Source organism: Eriocheir sinensis, chromosome 58 (genome assembly GCF_024679095.1).
Source record: "Eriocheir sinensis breed Jianghai 21 chromosome 58, ASM2467909v1, whole genome shotgun sequence".
Classification (NCBI taxonomy): domain Eukaryota; kingdom Metazoa; phylum Arthropoda; class Malacostraca; order Decapoda; family Varunidae; genus Eriocheir; species Eriocheir sinensis.
The window spans coordinates 7,507,678-7,528,562 of NC_066566.1; the positions used below are offsets into that span (position 1 = coordinate 7,507,678).

The 20,885-nt window shown below is 44.0% G+C and overlaps 1 protein-coding gene across 3 annotated transcripts in view; it reads right to left on the minus strand.

Annotated features, from left to right (window-relative positions):
- The window catches only part of LOC126985107 (hemicentin-1-like), a 295,072-nt gene extending 275,311 nt beyond the window's left edge, over window positions 1-19,761 (minus strand). For 2 of the 3 annotated variants that reach the window (XM_050839570.1, XM_050839571.1), the window contains exon 1: window positions 18,600-19,761. In XM_050839570.1, the coding sequence (XP_050695527.1) occupies window positions 18,600-18,633 (34 nt within the window). In that variant the 5' untranslated portion in view covers window positions 18,634-19,761. The remainder of the gene's footprint in view (window positions 1-18,599) is intronic. The other variant, XM_050839572.1, reaches the window with a different exon arrangement.
- Window positions 19,762-20,885: the final 1,124 nt, after the last annotated feature.

A 20,885-nucleotide genomic window follows, 5' to 3' on the forward strand; every position in this document is an offset into this window, starting at 1 on the left:
TTCTACAGCACGCTTTGTGTGTACTGATTTTTCATATTTCCATGTTTTCTTGTTCTTGTTCTTCTTGTTCTTCTTCCTCTACATCTTCTTTTTCTTCCATCAGCTCTACCACCTCTACCTCCACCATTTCAACCACCACCACCACCTCCACCATCACAACCAATTCCACTTCCATCATGACCACCACCTCTATCTCCACCATTTCAACCACCACCACCATTTCCACCATCACCACCAATTCCACCTCCATCGCGACCACCACAACCACCTCCCTCTCCTCATCCTCCTCCTCGCTTCCCTCTCGTACTCGTCCCCCTCCACACCTTTTCTATTCATCGTCCTCCTCCACGCCCCTTTAACTCTCCAGTGCGTGGAATAACAATAACAAGCGGTACGAATATTAATGAGACTCGCACAACCTCCGTCACCTCGCCAACGCAGCACAACACAACACCCCGCCTCCGCCTCCGCCGCCGCCACCCCGACTACAATATCTCAAGAGTACTTTGTTACCCACTTCTCTTTCTCCTCCTCTAGTGAAATCCATCCTTTCATCCTTTTTTACTTCCATTCCTTCCTTCCTTTCTTTCTTCTCTCTTTCCTTTAATTTCTTTTCCTTTCTTCCTTCTTTCCTTCCTTACTTCCTCCCTCTCTATTTCCCCTTCCTTACTTCCTCCTCTCTATTTCCCTATCTTCCTTTCTTCCTCCCTCTCTATTTCTCTATCTTCCTTCCTTCCTTCCTCCTCCTTTCCTCTAATCTTTCGTTCCTTCTCTCCTTCCGTCTCTTCCTCCCCCCGTTCCTCTAATGTAGCTTTCCTCCGTTCCTCTAATCTATCTTTCTTTCCTTCCTTTCTTACTTACTTTCCTAATTTCCTTTCCTTTTTTTCTTTTCCCTTTCATTTTTCCTTCCTTCCTTTCATGCCTTATCAACTATTATCTTATTCGCGTTATTCTCCTTCGTTTTACTATTTTATGTGTGTGATTTTACATTATTCGACTTATTTTTGTTCTTTCTATTATTTTCCGGCTCTACTTCTCTTTCTTTCTCATTACTTTTTCATCCCTTTTTCTTATCTTCATCCTTCTCTTCCTTCCCTTTCCGGCATTTCTCTTCCTACTGATATTTCTCTCGTCCTTCCTTCCTTCTTTCTTTCGTTTCTTCCTTCCTTCCTTTTCTAAACTATCAACTGCTATCTTATTCACGTCTTTCTTCTTCGTTTTACTCCTTTCTACTTGTGTTTTTACCTAGTTGGGGTTATTTTTGTTCTTTCTACATTATTTGCGACTATTATTAATTCTCTCCTTCACTTCTCTTCTTCCTCCTTGCAGTCATTTCGTCTCTTCCCAGTTTTTCTCTCCCTCCTCCTCCTTCTCCTCCTCCTGCATCTCTTCTTCCTCCTCCTCCTCCTTCCCTTTACGGCATTTCTCGTCCTCCTAATCTTTCCAAACGGCAAACATAAAAAACAAACAAACAGACGCACTCGATCTCCTCCCCTCGTTCCAGTCACAAATAATCGGTCTGTTTGTCTCATGAATCCCTCTTCCCTCCCTCCCTCCTTCTCTCCCTCCTCCATTCTCAATGTACATATCTTTCCTTAATCTTCTCTCTCCTCCCCATTCTCCCTTACCTTATTTATCCTCCTTCATTCATCTCCCTTCGACATTATCTTCTTTTTTCTTTACCCCCTTCATCTTATCCTTCGTTATCTACTATTCTCTCTTCTTCCTTTAACTCCTTTCTTTATTCTTCTCTTTTTTCCCTACTCTCTTCGACCTGTTGTGCCCCGCTCTGCTTTTCTTTCTAACTTTCCTCTCCATTTTCTCTCCTTTATTCTCATTTTCCTTCACTCCATCTACCCTTCACTTCCTCCTATTCCTTATTTCCTCCTTTATCTGCATTCCCTATCCATTCTTTTGTTTTGTTTTACTTATCACCTCCTTCCCTTCATCTCCCCTCCCCTTCCCTGCGGTCCCTTTTTCTCCCTTCTCTTTCCCATCTCCTTCCCCATCATTACCCATTCTCTCTTATCCCACTCTCGCCCTCCCTTCATCTCCCCCATCACGTCTCTCCCTTGTTTATCTTCCTTATTCCTGCTCTCCTCCGTGATTCACTCCCCCCTTCCTTCCATCGTTTTCTTTTTATTAAGCTTTTATCTCTATTTTTGCTATCCCCTTTTCTCCATGTCTCTTATTTCCTTCTATATTTTCTCTCATTTCTTCAGATTTCTATCATGTGTCACTCGGATACTTCTCCGTGGTGCAGTGGTTAGAGTGCCCAGCTACGATTCCGATGGTCCAGGTTCGAATCCCGGCCCAGGCCCAGCACACCCATCTGTTCATCCTCCCTTCAGGGCTGGTCGATAAATGGGTACTTGGGGAAGCTTGGGGAAGGTAAACTGTGCCAGCGCGGATGTAACATTGGCCCGTGCCCCGGTGTATTGGGTACTTCCATGGAGGTAAGAAGGAGGTAATAAGGGTACTTCCCACCACATGCTCAAGGGTTAATGCGACGGAGATGAGCACCGCGGCAACGAGGAGCTATAGCGTATGCTCCCAACTTCACCTTTCTCTTTTTTTATTTCTTCCTCCTTTTTTCCTTTTCTTCCTTATTCTTCTTTTTGCTTCCTTATTTGTTGGCTTATTTCCTTTCCCTTTTCCTTCCTCCTTCCCCTCCATCCTTCATTCCTCCAAAATTTACCGATCTTTGCTTATCTTCCCTCCTTCCTTCCTTCCCTCTGTCTCTTCCTTCTTCCCTTCTATTCGTTCCTCCCTTCCTCTACCTCATTTATTAATTTACTTCCTCGCTCCTGTTTCCTGTTTTTTTTTTCCCTTCCTGATTTCTCCCTTCCCTTTCCTCTCTCTTTTTTCATCCCTTCCATTCGCTCCTCACTTCCCTTCCCTTCGTTCCTCCATCCTCTACCTCATTCCGCAACAGACTCCCTCGCTCCTTGTCTCCCTCCTTCCCCTCATCTGTTTTAAGACATCCTTCTTTTACTCCTTATGTTCCTGATCCCTTTAATCCTCCTCCTCCTCCTCCTCCTATTCCTCCTCCTCCTCCTCCTCCTCCTCCTCCTCCTCCTGCCTCCACTGTAATTGCCTTTCTCCACCAAGACGAAAGGAAGCTATAAATAAGAAAAACAGGGCAAGGATGACTGATAGCGATGGTTTGGGGGCAAAAGTGTCGGGAGGAGGAGGAGAGAGAGAGAGAGAGAGAGAGAGAGAGAGAGAGAGAGAGAGAGAGAGAGAGAGAGAGAGAGAGAGAGAGAGAGAGAGAGAGAACCACACTGCCGTAAGACCTTCCGTAATGAGCTAGTCACCGCCAGCCAACCACCCTTCCTCCCTCCTCCTTCCTCCTTCTTCTTCCTCCTTCCCTCCTTCCCTCCCTCCTCCCTCCTCCTTCCTCCCTCCTCCCTCCTTCCATCCCTTCCTCCCTCCCTCCTTCCTCCCTTTTTCCCTCCCTCCCGCCCAGCCTGCCTCGCTCTTCCCTCCCCTTCCTCGGCCTGTCACAACCCTTGCCCTTTCCAGCAAAAATAGAAAAAAAAGGCATAAAGGAAATGAAAAATGAACACGAACCGGAGTGAAAAAAGTTTCTTATTCTTTTCGTCTTTTCTTTTCTGCGTCATTTTTTTTAACGTCGATTCTTCTTATTCTTCACTTTCTTTTTTTCATTTTTTTTCCTTTTATTCACAGTAGATCAATTAATTTCTTTTAACTCTTTTTACTTTTTTTTCTTCTTCTCATGTATTCGGCTTTCCTTATTACCTCACTATGTTATATATCCCTCATCTTTTTTTTAGTTCTATTTCGTTATTAAAGGTTTTCCTCATAATATCCGCTCTTCATTTTTCCTGTTTTCTTCCTTCCGACGCATTTTCCTCCTTGCCTTCTTATAATCCCATCATGCCAACTCACCCCCTCCTCTCCTCCTTCTCTTCTAAACCCACCCCCCCTCCTCTCCCCCTCCTCTTTATCACTTCGTACTCATTTTGTTCCTCCTCTTCCTCCTCCTCCTCGTCCTTGTCTTCGTCCACATCCTCAATGTCCTCTCTCTCTCCCACTCCTTCCCTTCCTTCTGCTCATCCTCTTTCTTCTCATTTTGCTCCTCTATCCCTCCTACTCATCCTCAATGTCGTCTCCCTCCCCCTCCTCTTCCTCCTCTTCTTCATCTTCCTTCTCATTTTGCTGCTCCTCCTCTTTCTTCTTATTTTGTTCCTCTTTTTCTCATGCCCACCATCGTCCTCCCACTCCTTCCCACTATTCCCTTCCTTCTCTGCCTCCTCCTCTTCTCCGTCCTCTTGTGGTTGAGTCCGTGGAGTTGTTTTTCATGCAGTTGTCCTCAACAATGGACTTACTTTTACAGCGACGCGCGACGAAAATGATGCCATCGTTGAGGACAGAGTCGTATGAAAACTCCTCAAGCGACCCAACCTCTTCACGCTGGAAGGCGACACTGCTAAGTTGGCTTTGATGCAGGTTTTCGAGTACCTCGTTAAATTCAATAACGTCGATCATTCAAAACAGTTTTTGAGTTACAGGTAACAAGAGAACTAGAAATACGGTCTGCCGGTTCAAGTGAGGCGAGTCAGTACAGATATCGGCAGGATTATTATTTTCTCGAAGCTAGCCTTTCGCCAGTAGAACAACCTTCCTGCAGAATAGGCGCACCTAGAGTCCCTTTATAGAGAGAGTCCCGACAACCTGAGATTTGGACGCCATTATTGTCCCTGTTTTCGCCGCGCTTTTCAAACGCTAGCACACACTCCCTTTTGTATTTCTGCTTCACAGCCATACGGGTCTTCCAATGAAACTGAGCACACTTGTGTCAGACCTGCACACTTTCCCCTAACTGACAGTTGCGAGCCAGCAGCCAGCGAGCTCTGGGAAAATAAATAAGAGACAGTATGTGTCTACATCAACAGGTATCGCCAACCCAACATTATGCTCTTGTACTTTACCATAATTTGGTCACCAGCCGTTGGAACGTGCCGTAAGGTGACAGGAGATTATTATTAGCCTTACGATCAGCCACTGTCTCAGTATAGGCACTCAGTAACCCACGCAGCCTATGATAACTATAGGCGTGTCACGGCGGGCTGCTGACGACCTTGAGAGGCGGCAGCGCTCAGAAGGTACTGAGAGACTTCAAACAAGTCTGGTGGTTCTCTTTGAGTGTTGCTGCTGTGATGGATGGATTTAACAATACTTATCGCTGTAAAACATTATCGGCAGCAGTTTGGGAAGTCTTTCTATTACCTACATATCCCTTCATCGCCTGACCCTTGCCTGCAGGGAGGGACGCTGCCTCCTGAACGTCATGAGCCTTGATATACTTGTCATGGGCCACGTGGCTGACACACTACCCAAGCTCCATCAATGCAAAGGCACTTTGCTTCCTTTTCGTTACCTGCTTGCAGAAAACTTTAGCATATGGAGAGAAAATTAGTGTAAACTAATTATCTGGGGGTGAGGCCGTGAGGGGTCACTGATTCCATTACTCGCCGGGCTGCTATATTTCAACACACACACACACACACACACACACACACACACACACACACACACACACACACACACACACACTAGGATGTAGTTGCTGCAATAAATTTTGTGCGATTCCAAGGTATTGTGAAGATAAGTTATCAATGAGTTCAATAACATTTAATTTAATTTAATTTCATTGAAACACTTATTGTTGATTGAAAAATAATACAGTAAGATACTAAGGCCATGTAAATATGTTTCATTTTGCCTGAGGGTCAAAATTGGTTTAGAGAATATTGTAGGAAAATGTCAACATATTATAATGACATTGGTACCAATGAAAAAAGACTGTACAACCTTATAAATTAGGCTATTAAATAAAGATGGATTTATAACCCAAGCTAGAGGGGTTTCTAGCTGAAGACCCTTCACATGAGCAAATAGTAACCTACCCTATCACCGATGAAACAGTAATATTTCCCAGCATTTTAAAATCTCAGAAACGAGTAATAATAATGGAAACGGTTACCAGAGTGATGAATAGGAAATACAATATAAAAAAAGTACTGTATTAACTTTTTAGAGTGAGTTGGGTGTGATTCAAGAGTTTTACGAAGACAGGTATGGCTCACCAAAAGCTAGCTTCTGTTCATCTAAACTCTTGTAACACGTCCAGTCTATTAGACTGTGGCCTTGACGAGACTGTGAAATGTCCATTGTGAGTCTCTTATAACAGCTAGAGCCCTGTGGGAGAGATCACAGCCAATAATTTTGGCCATAAGGGCCACAGCTTCCCTCATCAGCTTCGGTGTCTGGACCTGAGGTGAACGATTGTTTCAGTCCTTGTAGCTGTGCCTCTCACAATGATTTCCAATTTTCCATAGGTAGTACAAAGGGAGGGCGGTTATGACAGCAAGACACACACAATGACAGTGTGTGTCTTGCTGCCATAACCGATGGCTTCCTCCCAAGACGACTGACTGTTAGCACACCGCTGTCTTCTCAGCGGCCTTGCAGTTAATTAATACACTTTGTATCCCCTCTGTGGCATGTTGCTACAACCAAAGGCTAGGCAGCAGGGCATTGTTACATTAAAAAGCAGCCGAATCCGCTTCCAAAATAGGTAAAATTATGTTTTCAATACCTCAGTTAAAAGTCAGCGCGGTGCTCGAAGGGCCAAAAAGCCTTATACACAGGGGCGCCTATGTCTAGACTCTCTATAAAGGGACTCTAGGCGCACCTAACATCGCCATAGCCGATCCAGGATTCAGTACGTTTCCTAACTTATAGGCGGTAATGTTATAATTGTATTTCGTAAAGAATCCTTATAACCAAAAACTAACTAAAATTATGAATATTCTTTTTCTTGAGCAGAACATTGAATAACTACAGAACAGTATTATGAAAATACGTTAATATTTTATACAACTGTGGGCCGAGGCAGCAGCGCACGCCATTTTGCGGGTATCAGATACCTTAAATAAGCATATTTTTACTGCGCAAAGCAGGTGATGTCACTTATTGTGACTTCGTGAGCTTTCATATTTATCTATTTGTGTATATTTTACGGAGGCAAAACTTACATTACTACTTTCAGTTTTACTAGTGACACGAATTTGTGACTTTATCACAATAGAATTTCACTCAGTTAAGTGAATCAGACACCATAGAAATATTACCAGTGTGTGTATGAATGAATACAAAGATGAGCACTTACTTTAATTTAACTCCAGGTTGTCTCGTGGATCATTTATAAATAAAAACAAATAATCCGGATAGGCTACTCTTTAGCCCACTACCGCCACTCGAGGCACAAAAACAGTCCCTCCGCCAAGTTTGTGCCCGACATTTCGTGATGTTAGGTGCGCCTATTAGGCAGTGCGAAAACGATCAGTTCCTTTAAAAAATTACATTGGCCGTTACCTCGGCGTGACAGGAGTGAAATGAATGTTCCCGTACGTAGTACACGTTACATCAAGTGCTTTGATCTCTCCGGAAGATCACTTAATTACCTGACAAATCAATTATATAACTAATGGAGGCAGCCTCGTTATAAGGCAGCATGTTGCCGGCTATTCCAGGTGTTATGTTCCCATGCGTCTTTCCCTTCCTCTTCCTCTTACTCACTCCTGTCATGTCGTGGCTCAAGGTCTTTTAGACTTGGAATACCCAAACCAAAAACTGCGAAATAAATGAAGGAAGTTACATACCCCTCAGACTTTGCACGATGTAGGATCACAATATATATATATATATATATATATATATATATATATATATATATATATATATATATATATATATATATATATATATATATATATATATATATATATATATATATATCTCTCTCATAATGCTCCTGACCTATACTAAACTGGTCCACACGCCGCTTCCCCTCCTCGCCCTAGTTTATAAAAAGCAGTTACTATTTCTATGCCTGTCTTTTACTTGTGTGTTTAACTTTGCTTCTTGGGTGTACCTGTTCGTCTGTTTATGCGTAGGCGTGTGTGTTCCTTTTATCACAGTGTTAGTACCTCCGTATGTGTTAGGTTAGTCATGGTTTCAGTCTATTTTTCAATCTCTTTGTTTTCAATATACTTTAAAGAGCAAGATGTTATTAATTTTTTTCATAGCATTGTCTTCCTTCTATTCTGCCTATATTTTATATTTGTCTATGTATCTATCTAGCAATCAATAACATTTACCGAAACTCCCTACAATAATAACCTTTTGTGTAGAGGCAGCAATACTACGAGCCAGAAAACAAAACACCTGAAAATTATGTGAGAAACAGAATATAATGACCACAAGGAGGCATGGATTGAACAAGGAAGAAAAAAGAAAAGGAAAAACAACTGGTGTCTGGACCATGACGTTGCCCAGATGAACTAATGAGATGAAAAGAAGCAGAATAATAGAAGAAAAATCCCACGAGACGTTCTATAGAAACATTGGTGACTGAAAAACAACTAATTAGAACAGGCAACATCAGACATGTAGAAGGCGGGTAATGAAGAGAAGTTGAAAAATACTTATATGTTGCAATATTTGTGTGGCCTGTGTCTTTAATATTATTAATGAACGCTGTTGTTGCCTTTCTTGCTAATTTGGTATTTTGTAGTAGTAGTAGTGGTAGAAGAAGTAGTAGTAATACCTGAAGTAGTAGTAGTGACCAGTAGAAGTAATGAGAGTAGTAGTACTAAATAGTATACTACTCCTACTACTACTACTACATCTATTAGAGTTGCGTTGTGAGCGGTATATTCTCTTATATCCTTTCACAAAGCAATTCAGTGGCCCCACCCCGCCAATGACTGTGGCCGACAACCATCTTTATTTAGTATTATAAACCTTACTAAACATATTATTCCTAAGCTAACAAAACTTGTGGTTGATACGACTATCAACCACCGTCGCCTCAAAGTCCAGGTCGGCAATGCGGGTGGTTTTGGGTGCAGGTGACCTGGTTCCTCTCAGGCAGACCAAGGCTGATCTCAGGAGGGAGAAGGACAGCCTGCATCTCATCCAGGCGACCACACTGCTTCTTGGCTGCTGTTTCTTATCCGCCAGTGTTTCGGCGAGTCTTGCGTAGAAGCTCTGCGCCCTTGGTCCCATCCCTCCTGACGTCGTAAATACTACCGGGGTGAAGGAGCCCTGGTCCACATTCTATTTTCTTTCTTCATATGCTCTGTTCTTCTCTTGTTCGTTTCTTCTGTGGTCTGCATCAAGGGTCAGGTCTCTGTGGCAATGGGCCATGGGATCAAAGATCCTTATGTCAAAATATGCCCTTTGTCCACGAGTCCAAAACCCTCTGGCGCTAACATCCACTCGTGCTTCGTTCGAAACATTAGCGGTGCGTCTGGCGAGGTGTTCGCCTTGCAGAGGGAGCAGCATGGGTTCCACAGTCACGTCGTGGCAGACTTCTTTCAGCATCTGAGCTGTTACGTCTCTTACTTCATCATGTCTCATGCAGAAGAAACCTCCTCTCTTGCATGTCATGGCATGATTTTGGTTGAAGGGTGAGCCACAGTTACACATGTTTGGGAGCCCATCCACTGGCCAGCCATACCTGAGGGCAAGGGCATCAGTGAATTCTTTTTTGTTTAAGTTGAAGCCTTTTGCCCTGATAGGTAGTGTGGTTAGCCAGTTTGAAGCGCCCACTTCCTGTGCAACATCTGTCCTCCTCCATGTGTCTTCTGGGAGTTCTCTCATTAGGTCACTCAGAGTGTCTCTCTGTTTTTCTTCTCTGTTTATGGAGATTTCATTCCTTAGTGACCTAATATCTTGTGGGTTGTATTCTCCCCTTTCATTTTGGTCGATGATATATCCGGTCAAGGGGGCTGTGAGTGAGTGTGAGTGAGTTCTCGAATTCAGACTGGTTGGTGATGCCGAGCCCACCCATTCTTGGCGGCAACTCCAGCAACCTTCGCTCCTGGTCGCTGGGACATCTCCCATTTGCTATCGCCGGTATGAAGGTGTTTCTGATTGCATCTTCCAGAGGTTTTAGGAACGGAGCAACATCAGGAACTGTCCTCATGAGGTAGATCCATTTATGCTTGACACCGTACGTAAATGCTGCGTAGGCTGCCTGCGGTTCTGTTTTGGCGATCTCGCTCAGCTACTGCAGTTCAGACTCCCAGCGCCTTACAGCTGTTTTCACATATTCGGTTCTGTATTCAGCTGTTCCAATGACTGCCCCGAGGTGTCTTTCGCCAGTCACTGACAGTTTCACGTTACTGCCCTGGAATGCGGTTTTGGCCCGATCGTATGCCTCTGGTTTTACAATCACCACAGACTTAGTGGCGTTGGGACGGTACCGTATTTTAGTACTACTACTACTACTACTAATAATAATAATAATAATGTTGCTGCAACTACAACTATTACCATTACTACTACTACTACTACTACTTCTACCGCTACTACTACTATTACTACTACTAATAATAATAATACTAATACTAATACTCTCATTACTACTACTGTTACTACAGTATCAGTAGTAGTAGTAGTAGCAGTAGTAGTAGTTGCAGCAGTAGTAGTAGTATCTTGTAGTAGTAGCTGCAGTAATAGTAGTAGTAGTAGTAGTAGTAGTAGTAGTAGTAGTAGTAGCAGCAGCAGCAGCAGCAGCAGCAGCAGTAGTAGTAGTAGTAGTAGTAGTAGTAGTAGTGATGGTTATAGTTGTGTCAGCAACAGTCTAATCGTATTTCAGAAGGAAATAATACCTACGAGAGAGAGAGAGAGAGAGAGAGAGAGAGAGAGAGAGAGAGAGAGAGAGAGAGAGAGAGAGAGAGAGAGAGAGAGAGACGGGAGAGAGAGAGACGGGAGAGAGAGACGGGAGAGAGAGAGACGGGAGAGAGGAAGATCTCTGCAGGGATATCAAAATTATAGCAATCTTCCCGTAATACAAATTGCTTCAGTACCCCTCGAAGAGCTTGAAAAAGGCAAAGAGAATAGGGTGTCGAGACTCCCCCACAATCGGCTCAAGAGGAGGGTGGCGGCGGGTGCATTAGAAGGAGTCTGAAGAAGCTGGTCCGGAAACAAGAGAACATGAAGGCCATTAATAAGAAAAGAAAGCCAGAGGAAAATAAAAGCATCGTCTGGTCATTAGTGCAGTGAATGGAGTTAATGTGCAGAGCGATTACTGCCATTACGGAGTGACTGGAGGAGAAGAAACAAGGTAATTACCGCAGATTCATCACATTTGGCGGAAAAATGTTTAATAACGGCACTTAGCGAGTGAAGGAGGAGGAAAATAATTACACGGACTTGCGAGCTGCTTCATTGCCATCAGTTTAATGTCGAGTTAGCAACATTAACTCAAAGAGGTATGATGAGAATTGTAGGATGACCTTCTTAAATGCTTCATATCAATCTGTCTAACGCTAAAAGACTGCTTGCCTAAAAAAATGACAAATCAATCAAGTTTACCATTACAAATCCATCAAATAAAGTGAAAAAAATGTACGTGACTATTAAAATGAATAAACAATAGCTGATTGCCACAGGTGTATTGGATTCCTTTCACGGATGGTAAAAAGCTCAACACTGCCTAAAGGTAATTTGGGACACATTACTTAATTACCTGCAGCATCCAGCACCTGGATCATTAAGTGAGTCACCTGATATGCAAGGGGTGAGAAGATAGAGCTTTTGTGTCGTGAAGACTGTGATGATGACCAACGTTTTTCTATTACAACTATGAAAACGGCTCAAGGGCATAACAAAAAAAAAAAAAAAAAAAAAAAAAAAAAGACCTGCCAAACGCCTCCTCCAGCTGCCATCATGGGGACGCTCTGGCTGCATCCCGCCTCATTCCTCTGGACATGAGGCCGGGATGCAGGCCTATAGGAGTCGGAAAAGTCCTGCCTCGCATCGTGGTCAAATGCATCATGGCTGTCGTCTAAGAAAATGTGAGATGGGCAGCAGGGAGCTTCCAAGTTTATGCGGGGCAGCAGGCAGGAGGAGAAGCAGCCGTCCTTGCCATGCTAGAGATATTTGACCTTGTGGAGTGCGAAGCAGTGCTTCTTGTTGACGCTAAAGAACGCCTTCAATACAATAAATAGAAAGACTATGATATACAACATTAAAACCAAGTGCCCTAGCTTGGCTATATATGTTGAAAATATCTATATCTCATGCTTTGGGGGAGGAAGAGAGGGACATGCTAGCACTTCCTCCAAGACTGGGTGGAATGGGGATCACCAACCCTGAGAAGCTGGCTGATAAGAACCAAAACTCCATCAGCCTTACCAGATCCCTCACCAACAGGATCATCGCTCAGGAGGCAGAGGGTGAAATAGACCAAAGTGAAATAAGAGAAATTAAAAGAAGAATCTCAGAAGAAAGACACCAGGCGAAAAAGGACGAGCTGGACCGTCTAACACACAACCTATCCACAGAAATGTGTACAAAAATCCACACAGCACAGGAGGCAGGGGCCTCTAACTGGCTAACGTCGCTTCCAATCACAACAAAAGGCTTCGTCCTCAACAAACAAAAACTTTTCGACGCCGTTGCTCTGAGGTATGGCTGACCGATTGAGGGACTGCCTGCCCTCTGTGCATGTGGATCACCGAATGATGTTACTCACACCATGACATGCAAGAAGGGAGGCTTCGTCTGTACCCGACACGATGAGATAAGGGATCTGACAACCAGAATGCTCGGAAGGTATGTCAATAAGACATTACCGAGCCGGCACTGCTTCCCCTGGACGGTGAATACCTTAGATACAGAACGGCCTTTCCTTCATATAAGGCACGGGTTGATGTAAGTGCCCGAGGATTCTGGGTGCATTCATGGATATCCACATATTCAACCCGATGGCTGCCTGTCACCGTGAGCTGCCCCTGGAAGCCGCCCACAAAAGGAACGAGCAGGAGAAGACAAGGGCATACGGTGAAAGAATCCATCATGTGGATCAGGGCAGCTTCACCCCCCTCGTCTTCATCACATCCGGTGGGATGGGTCCCAGGGCTCGATTCTTCTACGCACAACTTGCAGAACTGATTTCAGAAAAAAAGCATCACCCAAGGAGCCACGTTGTCGCCTGGATGAGGTGTCGCCTCTCGTTCTCCCTGCTCAGGTCGGCCATCCTATGTCTCAGGAGAACCAGACACTCTGGCCCAAAAGCCACCACCGTTTCCAATATGGACTATGAGGCCACAGTGGTGGAGAGTGACATTAGGGTGGGTCGGGAGCGACATGAGTAGGGAAGGAAAGGGAGATCTAGATGTAATAGATGATAAGGTGCTATGTATAGATTTTAATGCTAAGTAGTATTAGTGATATGGTTGGATGCCACAGTCATTAGCGAACAGAGTTGGGACTAATGACCTCCAATTTATGGAGCCTTCCATGATTATATGTCGGGAAAAATAAACATGGGTTGAAGTATCGTTTATATGTAGTAGTAGAAAGAAGTGTGCAGCGGGGCTGCAAGAGGGGAGGAGGCATGCAGATAGCAAATTCAGAAGAGCAGTCAGGATCGATAAAAGTGAGGCAACATTACGGCGGAAATTAAGAGGAAGAAGATTGTATGTAAGAGGATGGGAGTTGATAAGATGAAGTTTGATGGTTTGCATGTGATCGTTGTAAATATAATGATTCGAATGATTATTTTCTAGGAATCGTATGAAGCTACGACACAGTAAAATACAAACTAAAAATAAAGACCGACGTTAAAAGATAAGTAAATTAAGTCAACGTTATAGAGCAGGAAAAATACTACTAACCTTCACGAAGACATAGAGCACAGTGTAAACGCGGACAATTAGTGGATATAAGTTTTAGAGCCGGTAGTTCGCTGTGTCTCGTCCTGCTAACAGGTCGGCTTGCAGACCAGCTGACCGACTTACTGACTAACTGAACGAGTGACTGACAAGTTGAGTGACTGAGTACGTAACTGACTTCCAGACTAACTGATTGACGGACAAACTGACTAACTGCCTAATTAACTAAATGATTAACTGTTGTATTGATAAACAAATTAACTAAAGTAATGACTACCAAAAGCAGTAACAAACTAGATGACTAACTGATCAATTGACTGACAAATTAACTAAAGCAATGACTACCGGAGAAATTGACTTACTAAGAAACTAAATGACCAACTAAGCTGAGTGCCTAACTAACTGATTTTGCCTGACTAATGAACTAATCGACTGACTGACTGACTACCGGAGTGACTGACTTCCGCAATGACTGACTTCCGCAATGACAGACTATCGGAGTGTTGACTATCGGAGTGACAGACTACCGGAGTGACAGACTACCGGAGTGACAGACTATGGAGTGACTGAGATGACAAGGTTCACAGAGGTCTTGACGTCACTGAGCGCCAAGCTTCGTATGTTTGGACTCCCGAACTCGGCAGATAAGGGCCTCGAGATGGGTGGGAATGGTCACACTGAAAGGAGTCTGTGCTGGCGGTGACGTACGTGTGTGTGTGTGAATGGCAGTGTGTGTTGTCATTCAAGGCTGCATCAAAGAGTTCTGGTTCTATATTAATCTCTCTCTCTCTCTCTCTCTCTCTCTCTCTCTCTCTCTCTCTCTCTCTCTCTCTCTCTCTCTCTCTCTCTCTCTCTCTCTCATAGACATTGCTTTCCTAAATTCTTCCTTTTCCCCTTTCTCCTTTATCTATTCTTAAGACTCTTCTCCCTTTTCCCTCTCATTGCTCGCTGCCTCTACATCAGGATTCCTCTTAAAAGTCACGACCTTGTACTTATACTACTACTACTACTACTACTACTTCTACTGCTACTACTACTCCATACTGATAAATGAACATATATTGGAATGGGAAGCAATTTCACTGAACGCAGCGATATTTAAAACCCAATGCATAAACCCAAAGCGTTTCCCATTAAGAAAAGTTTGAAGAGGATCGTCCAGTAATACGCTTCACATGTCCCATTCCGCCATCTCCTTCTACCCATATCTTGATTCTCTTTTGTAACAACGACGACAAATGTTAGTGAAGTCGCCGACATTTTGTAGTCGCCGAGCCTGGAAAACCTTCAATACAAGACACCATGAGCTGTAACACTTCTAATTAGGATGATAATCACAGGTGCAGTTTAGTTATTATTATTATTATTATTATTATTATTATTATTATTATTATTAGTAGTAGTAGTAGTAGTAGTAGTAGTAGTAGTAGGTAGTAGCAGTAGTAGTAGTAGGAGGAGGAGGAAGTGGACGAGAAGGCGGAGGAAAATAAGGAGAACGAGGAGGAAAAGGAAAAGCTAGAGGAGGAGGAAGAACAGGAGGAAGAGGAAGAGCAGGAGGAAGAGGAAGAGCAGGTGTTGTAGAGGTAGTAGAAGCAGTATTAGTAGAGGTAGTAGAAGCAGTATTAGTTAAGATGGGGCTGGTGGTTGATAGAAATAGCAAGCAGATCAAATAACAGTAGTAGTAGAAGTAGTAGTAGTAGATGGGATTAGTAGTGATGGTAGTGGGGGCGGCAGCAGTAGTAGTAAGCAGATCATCAGTAGCAGTAGACGTAGCAATAAACAAAAAGAGCCGACCACGGGTAAACTTAGGCATGTAACACTACCAGGGTCGGCCTTTCCTATGAACTACGAGCCATTAAACTTTCCGGCAAGGCCAAAGTTGGGAGTGACGGATCGTCTTGCCGAGAAATGACAAACGGAACCTTTTGCGAGGCCTTCAAATACCACGAAACGGTATTTATGGAACGGAACTTGGAAATGCCAATGTGTGTGTGTGTGTGTGTGTGTGAGAGAGAGAGAGAGAGAGAGAGAGAGAGAGAGAGAGAGAGAGAGAGAGAGAATCCTTTACTCAGGAACACGAAACAGGAAAAACGAAAGGAATAAAAGGTTGAACACAAATTAAGTGAAGTGATGAAGGTTCGATTCCATCTGCGTGACGGGAGAGAGATCAGATCCTGGACAAAGAAAAACAAAAATAGGAAAATCTAATCGGTAGAAAATCAAATATTAAATGAGAACGTGTCGAGCTCATAAAACACCACGCAGCTGTGAGGATCGACCGAAACATCAAACAACACTTCTCGAACAATAAATGAAACTCGAAGACAGAAAAGAGAGACATTTGACCACATGGCGTAACATAAGCCCGAAAGCACCTAAAAGACATCAAAAGAAAATATATATAAATACAGTGTGATGAAGAAAGAAGAACCAACTCGCTGTGCCTTTGAAAGCTCTGTTGAGCTTGAAAAAAGTAGACAAGCGAAAAATAAGATAAAAGCAAATCGAGTACAAAGTAGAAATATGGTGGTGGTGATTTTTAAAGGCACAACAAAACAAAAACTCTATAGGTGTGTGTGTGTGTGTGTGTGTGTGTGTGTGTGTGTGTGTGTGTGTGTGTGTGTGTGTGAACGAGGGATGACGCTGCTATATCATCCCCAGACTGTGTGAGGGTTTAGACAGGCTTTAAAACTTGAACAGAAACACTGAAAGAAAGACAGCGAGCGAGAGAAAAAAATATAAACTGTGGGAGCCGCGGTTAAGTGGCGAACCTCTAAACTTAGTCGCCGCACGTGTGAGGGCTCAGAGTGACTCAAAGGTTCGGGGGAAACAAAACAACGAAGCAGCGACCGAAGCCAATAACATGCTTCACTCGACCCGCTAATCGAAACTTTTCTTGCCCGAACTGTAAATGTCAAAGAGTAATTCGCTTCCCGCAAAAGTCGGGCCACTCCAGTCTGCATTGGTCAGTACAGGTCAGTTCTTGCCTTATTTCCTCCCGTGCCCTATTCGCTGCAGATATTGTGAAACTAAAAGCGAGTTCGGTGATGGAGACGTTGGTAGCCACACGCGTCTTCCCTGGCCCACTGACGCGATGCAGAGGCAGACAGGTTGGGAAAAGATTACGAGGGCAGGAAAAAATGCCAATCTTCAACTGTTACTAGTCCACTGCATGACTACATAATGCCTTTCCCAACGTCCCCCACCTCTATCTGATGTCAGTATACTCCATCCAGGTCAGGCAAATGCGCAGAATTCAAATCTCTCCACCTGGTCTTGTCTGCCTGGCATTTTACACTTTCTGGGTTCGATCATCTGCTAGCCGTCCTTTCCACCTTTGCTGCTGCACAAATATTTAGCCGCAACGCCATAAACATACATATGCGTTTACACAGATATAAACACAAAAAATAAATGTAATGGTCAATATCTGTAATATTTGCTGGACGGTTCCGAGAGTTTCCCCTGACGCTCCCTCAGGCTCAGGAATACCTTCCCTCCCCTCTATGATTAGTGAAGGTTAGGCGGCTGCGGCGATGCAAATCTTATGAGTGGGGACTGCAACCTCCTGAATGCTGTCTGTCACTTGTGGATATGTTCAGGTGCCTCGCCAAATGTTTTAGGTAGCCCTCCTGTTGCTTTGTGTCCTCGAGCCATACTGCCAGACTATTACCACTACAATAAAGTTAACATTTATATCTTATCTGATAAAGAAAGTAAAGAAAGAATAATGGAAAGAGGAAGGAACGCGTGAATTGGCTCGGGAGGTTGAGGCCGCCAAGCACCTCACTCTTATCATGGTCTGTAAGGATCAGTTTCTCACTAGACTGCAACTTTACACAAACATTAACATAACAGCACTGACGTAAAACTTGAATGCAAGGTCAATGAATAATCACGTGTTAGTCTATGTAATCAATTTTGTATTGTAAGAAAAATGAAACAAAAAAAAAATCCAGTCATCCCTCCCTCCTCGCCCCGCCGACCTTGACCCCCGCCTCCCTCTCTCCCACTCTGAGCCGCGTATTTACCGGTTTCTGGCCCATAACTTTACAAGAAGCACCAATAATTAACCATTTAAACGATAAGAATATATGAAGGCAGTTATTTGGGTGATGAAGGCAGTTGTTGGGTCGGAAATCGGCAAACCTAAGAGGCAGAGTACGACAATCTGGCACCGTTGCGAGTCTCTCCCTCCCCGTCCACTCCGCCGCCTGAGGCACGACGACTGTCTTTTCATTACTCCCACTCACTCTTCCCGGGCTCTATGCTGACTAATTCCCCGGCAGTGTGTTAGGATGATGCCCCCCCCCCCCTCCCGACACAGTCACATACTACCCTGCCCCTCTCCTGCAGGCGGGGAAATGGGCGGCTCACTCAGGATCACAGTCGGTGTCAACATCACTAGCACGATCGTCAGGCTTACCAACCCCCGCCGCGGAACCTCCCAAGTCCTGCTCCACGTAACTCGACAATTCCTCTTGTATCCACTACTGACGTGGCTCTGGGCCCTTTATTCACAGAAGCTTTTGGTTTTGAATAACCATCAATGGAGATTAGTCGGGTTTTCAGGAGTGGTTTCTCACTTTCATGGTGCAAAAACCTTGTCGAACTATTACTAGGCTCTTAAAACTATCCATGAAAACACTTACAAAAACCTATACAAAAGCCTTATCTAATGCGGGTGTGTGCCCCGAAATGTTTGAGAATATGGACCTTGGACTGTCTACTTGTCCAATGAACAACGGTCAAAGTGAGCGGGGGAGGCGAAGGACGGACGGCGAGACACATTCACTACCTCGCTGCTTTGTTATGCCTGATTAATTATTTTAGTCCCTGTGTCATGTTTCTTCCTGCAAGAGCCAACTGACTGGTACTCACCGTCATCGTAGTGACTCGCCTCCAGTCTCTCCATGACAACAACACGATACACAGTTACACAAAGCACGCCGCCGCCGCCAGGCACACGCGCGCAAGGCCACACACACTCGACCGCTTGGACAGCGCGCGCTGCTCTCAGGCGCTCCGAGGACTGAGATGAACGATAAGTGTTACGTCACGCGACTCCCTTCACCAATGCTTCGATGCTTCCCTGCACAATGCTTCGCCACCAGCTTGGCCGAGACGGGGTAATGTGATGCCGTGCCTTGGATCGCTCGGCAGTGCATGGGTGAGAGTGTTTGCTTGCGTTGTCCATCTGCACTATTACTTCCACGCCAACTTCTGACAACTTGCAAAACAAGGCAACTCTTGCGTGATGTACTCTTCTTGCCACTCAGTGTTCACCGTCTAATATTTCATAAAAGACTATTCATGTGCGTGAAGCAGCGAATCATTCCACCCCATCATTCTTCCCTCTCTGGCCTGGTATGACGCCCATGATGCCACACGATAGGCTTGTCAACAACGTGCAGGTACTTATTAAGGCATTAGCGTCCTCATTTTCACTTCAATGACATCAGTACCGCTCCCCTCCCAATGGTACCAAATAATCAAAGAATGGGAAAATTGGTAATAAATGTACCAAACAAATAAGACGCGGGAATGAGAGGAAGGTACTGATATTAAGTAAACAACAAAGGAAAGACGAGAAGGAAATGGGACCAAGTAAACAACCTATTAATTATTCCTTTAAGACTCGGGATTGGGAAATTTAAAGCGCTAACCTTGACGACAGAAGGAACCAAGTGAGAATGAGAAGGAACAGACTCAAACCCACCAAGTAAACAATTTCAGGAGAAGGGAATCAAAAGCGATATTTGAAGCTGCAAAAACGAACACCAAGGATCCAAGAGAGCCACACGATATACGTAGAAAATGATGGATATCGGAGAACAATAATAAGAAAACGGAGAAACGAGATAAGGAAAAAATAAATGAAATGGCAAAAATCAGTAAATAGTAAATAGGAGAAAGTCTGGCGAGATTTCTATATATGGTCATTAACAGTAATTATGATAATGATGGTGATGAGGAGGAGGAGGACGGTTAGAATGGTAATAGTATACATAAATTAACAACACAAACAACATGGTTCTAATTGATTCCGAGCAAATCTACTCAGCATTTTAGGTTAATACGATTTCGGTAATGAAATGGAAGAGATAAATTGTTGTCTCCGATAATTAAAAACATGTCAGAGTTTTTAGAGGGCACAAAAACAGATTAAAAATTCCAGGAACGAGACGCAAAAAATGAAGGCATTACATCACAGTTATTGTTTTCATTTTTTCCAGTCGGTGTAAGACTTTTCTATCTGTTTTTATCACTCTCTCAAGGGACAAAGACAGGAGCGCATCAGGAAACACTGGAAACTAAATTGAAATGCGATTATTTTTATCTCCCGTCCTCTCCCTTACCAACCGTCCCGTCTGAGGCAGCCTTTTTCTGTGCACTGCGAGGGGCTTTTTCTCAGATTTTTTTAGGGGGCGTTGAAAGAGGTCCTTTGGTTCGTCCCCTTCTGCGGCGTTACAAAGACGAAAGAGTCTGAGGCGGGGCAGGTATTGGCGACAGACAGACACAGACAGTTTTGGGTGCAGGTTCACTCGGTGTGTTATCTTCGCATCCTTGAAAACGCATCCACCTACATCCTGGACTTGAAATAAAACTTAGTGTGTGTTAGTGTGTGTGTGTGTGTGTGTGTGTGTGTGTGTGTGTGTGTTGTCATCCTTCCTGTTTCACGTTGTGTTTCTCTCTCTCTCTCTCTCTCTCTCTCTCTCTCTCTCTCTCTCCTATACGTACTCTATTACACTCTCCCAGTACCACTTATCTCCTCCTCTCTTCACTTCTTTTCTCGTGTTTTTTTTTCTCTTTTTTGCTCTTAATTAATGGCTCTCTATCCTTTTTCCTTCAGTCCGTCGGTAACTCCCAATACCCTCTTACCTCCTCCTCCTCCTCCTTCTCTTCTTTTTCTTCCTCTTCTTCCTCCTCTTCTTTCCACCAATCATCCCACCAACTTGCCACTAATCTCTTTATGCGACCACACGTCTGCCTCTGTGTGTGTGTGTGTGTGTGTGTGTGTGTGTGTGTGTGTGTGTGGTCGTCTTTGCTTTTCCCTGTCTGTGTGTCTGTCTTTCTGTCTGCCTGTCCAGCTTTGTGTTTGTAAATATTCAAGCATTCATGTTTAGTGTTTGAATACGTATGAGCTGCTTCGTATAAATGCTTTTA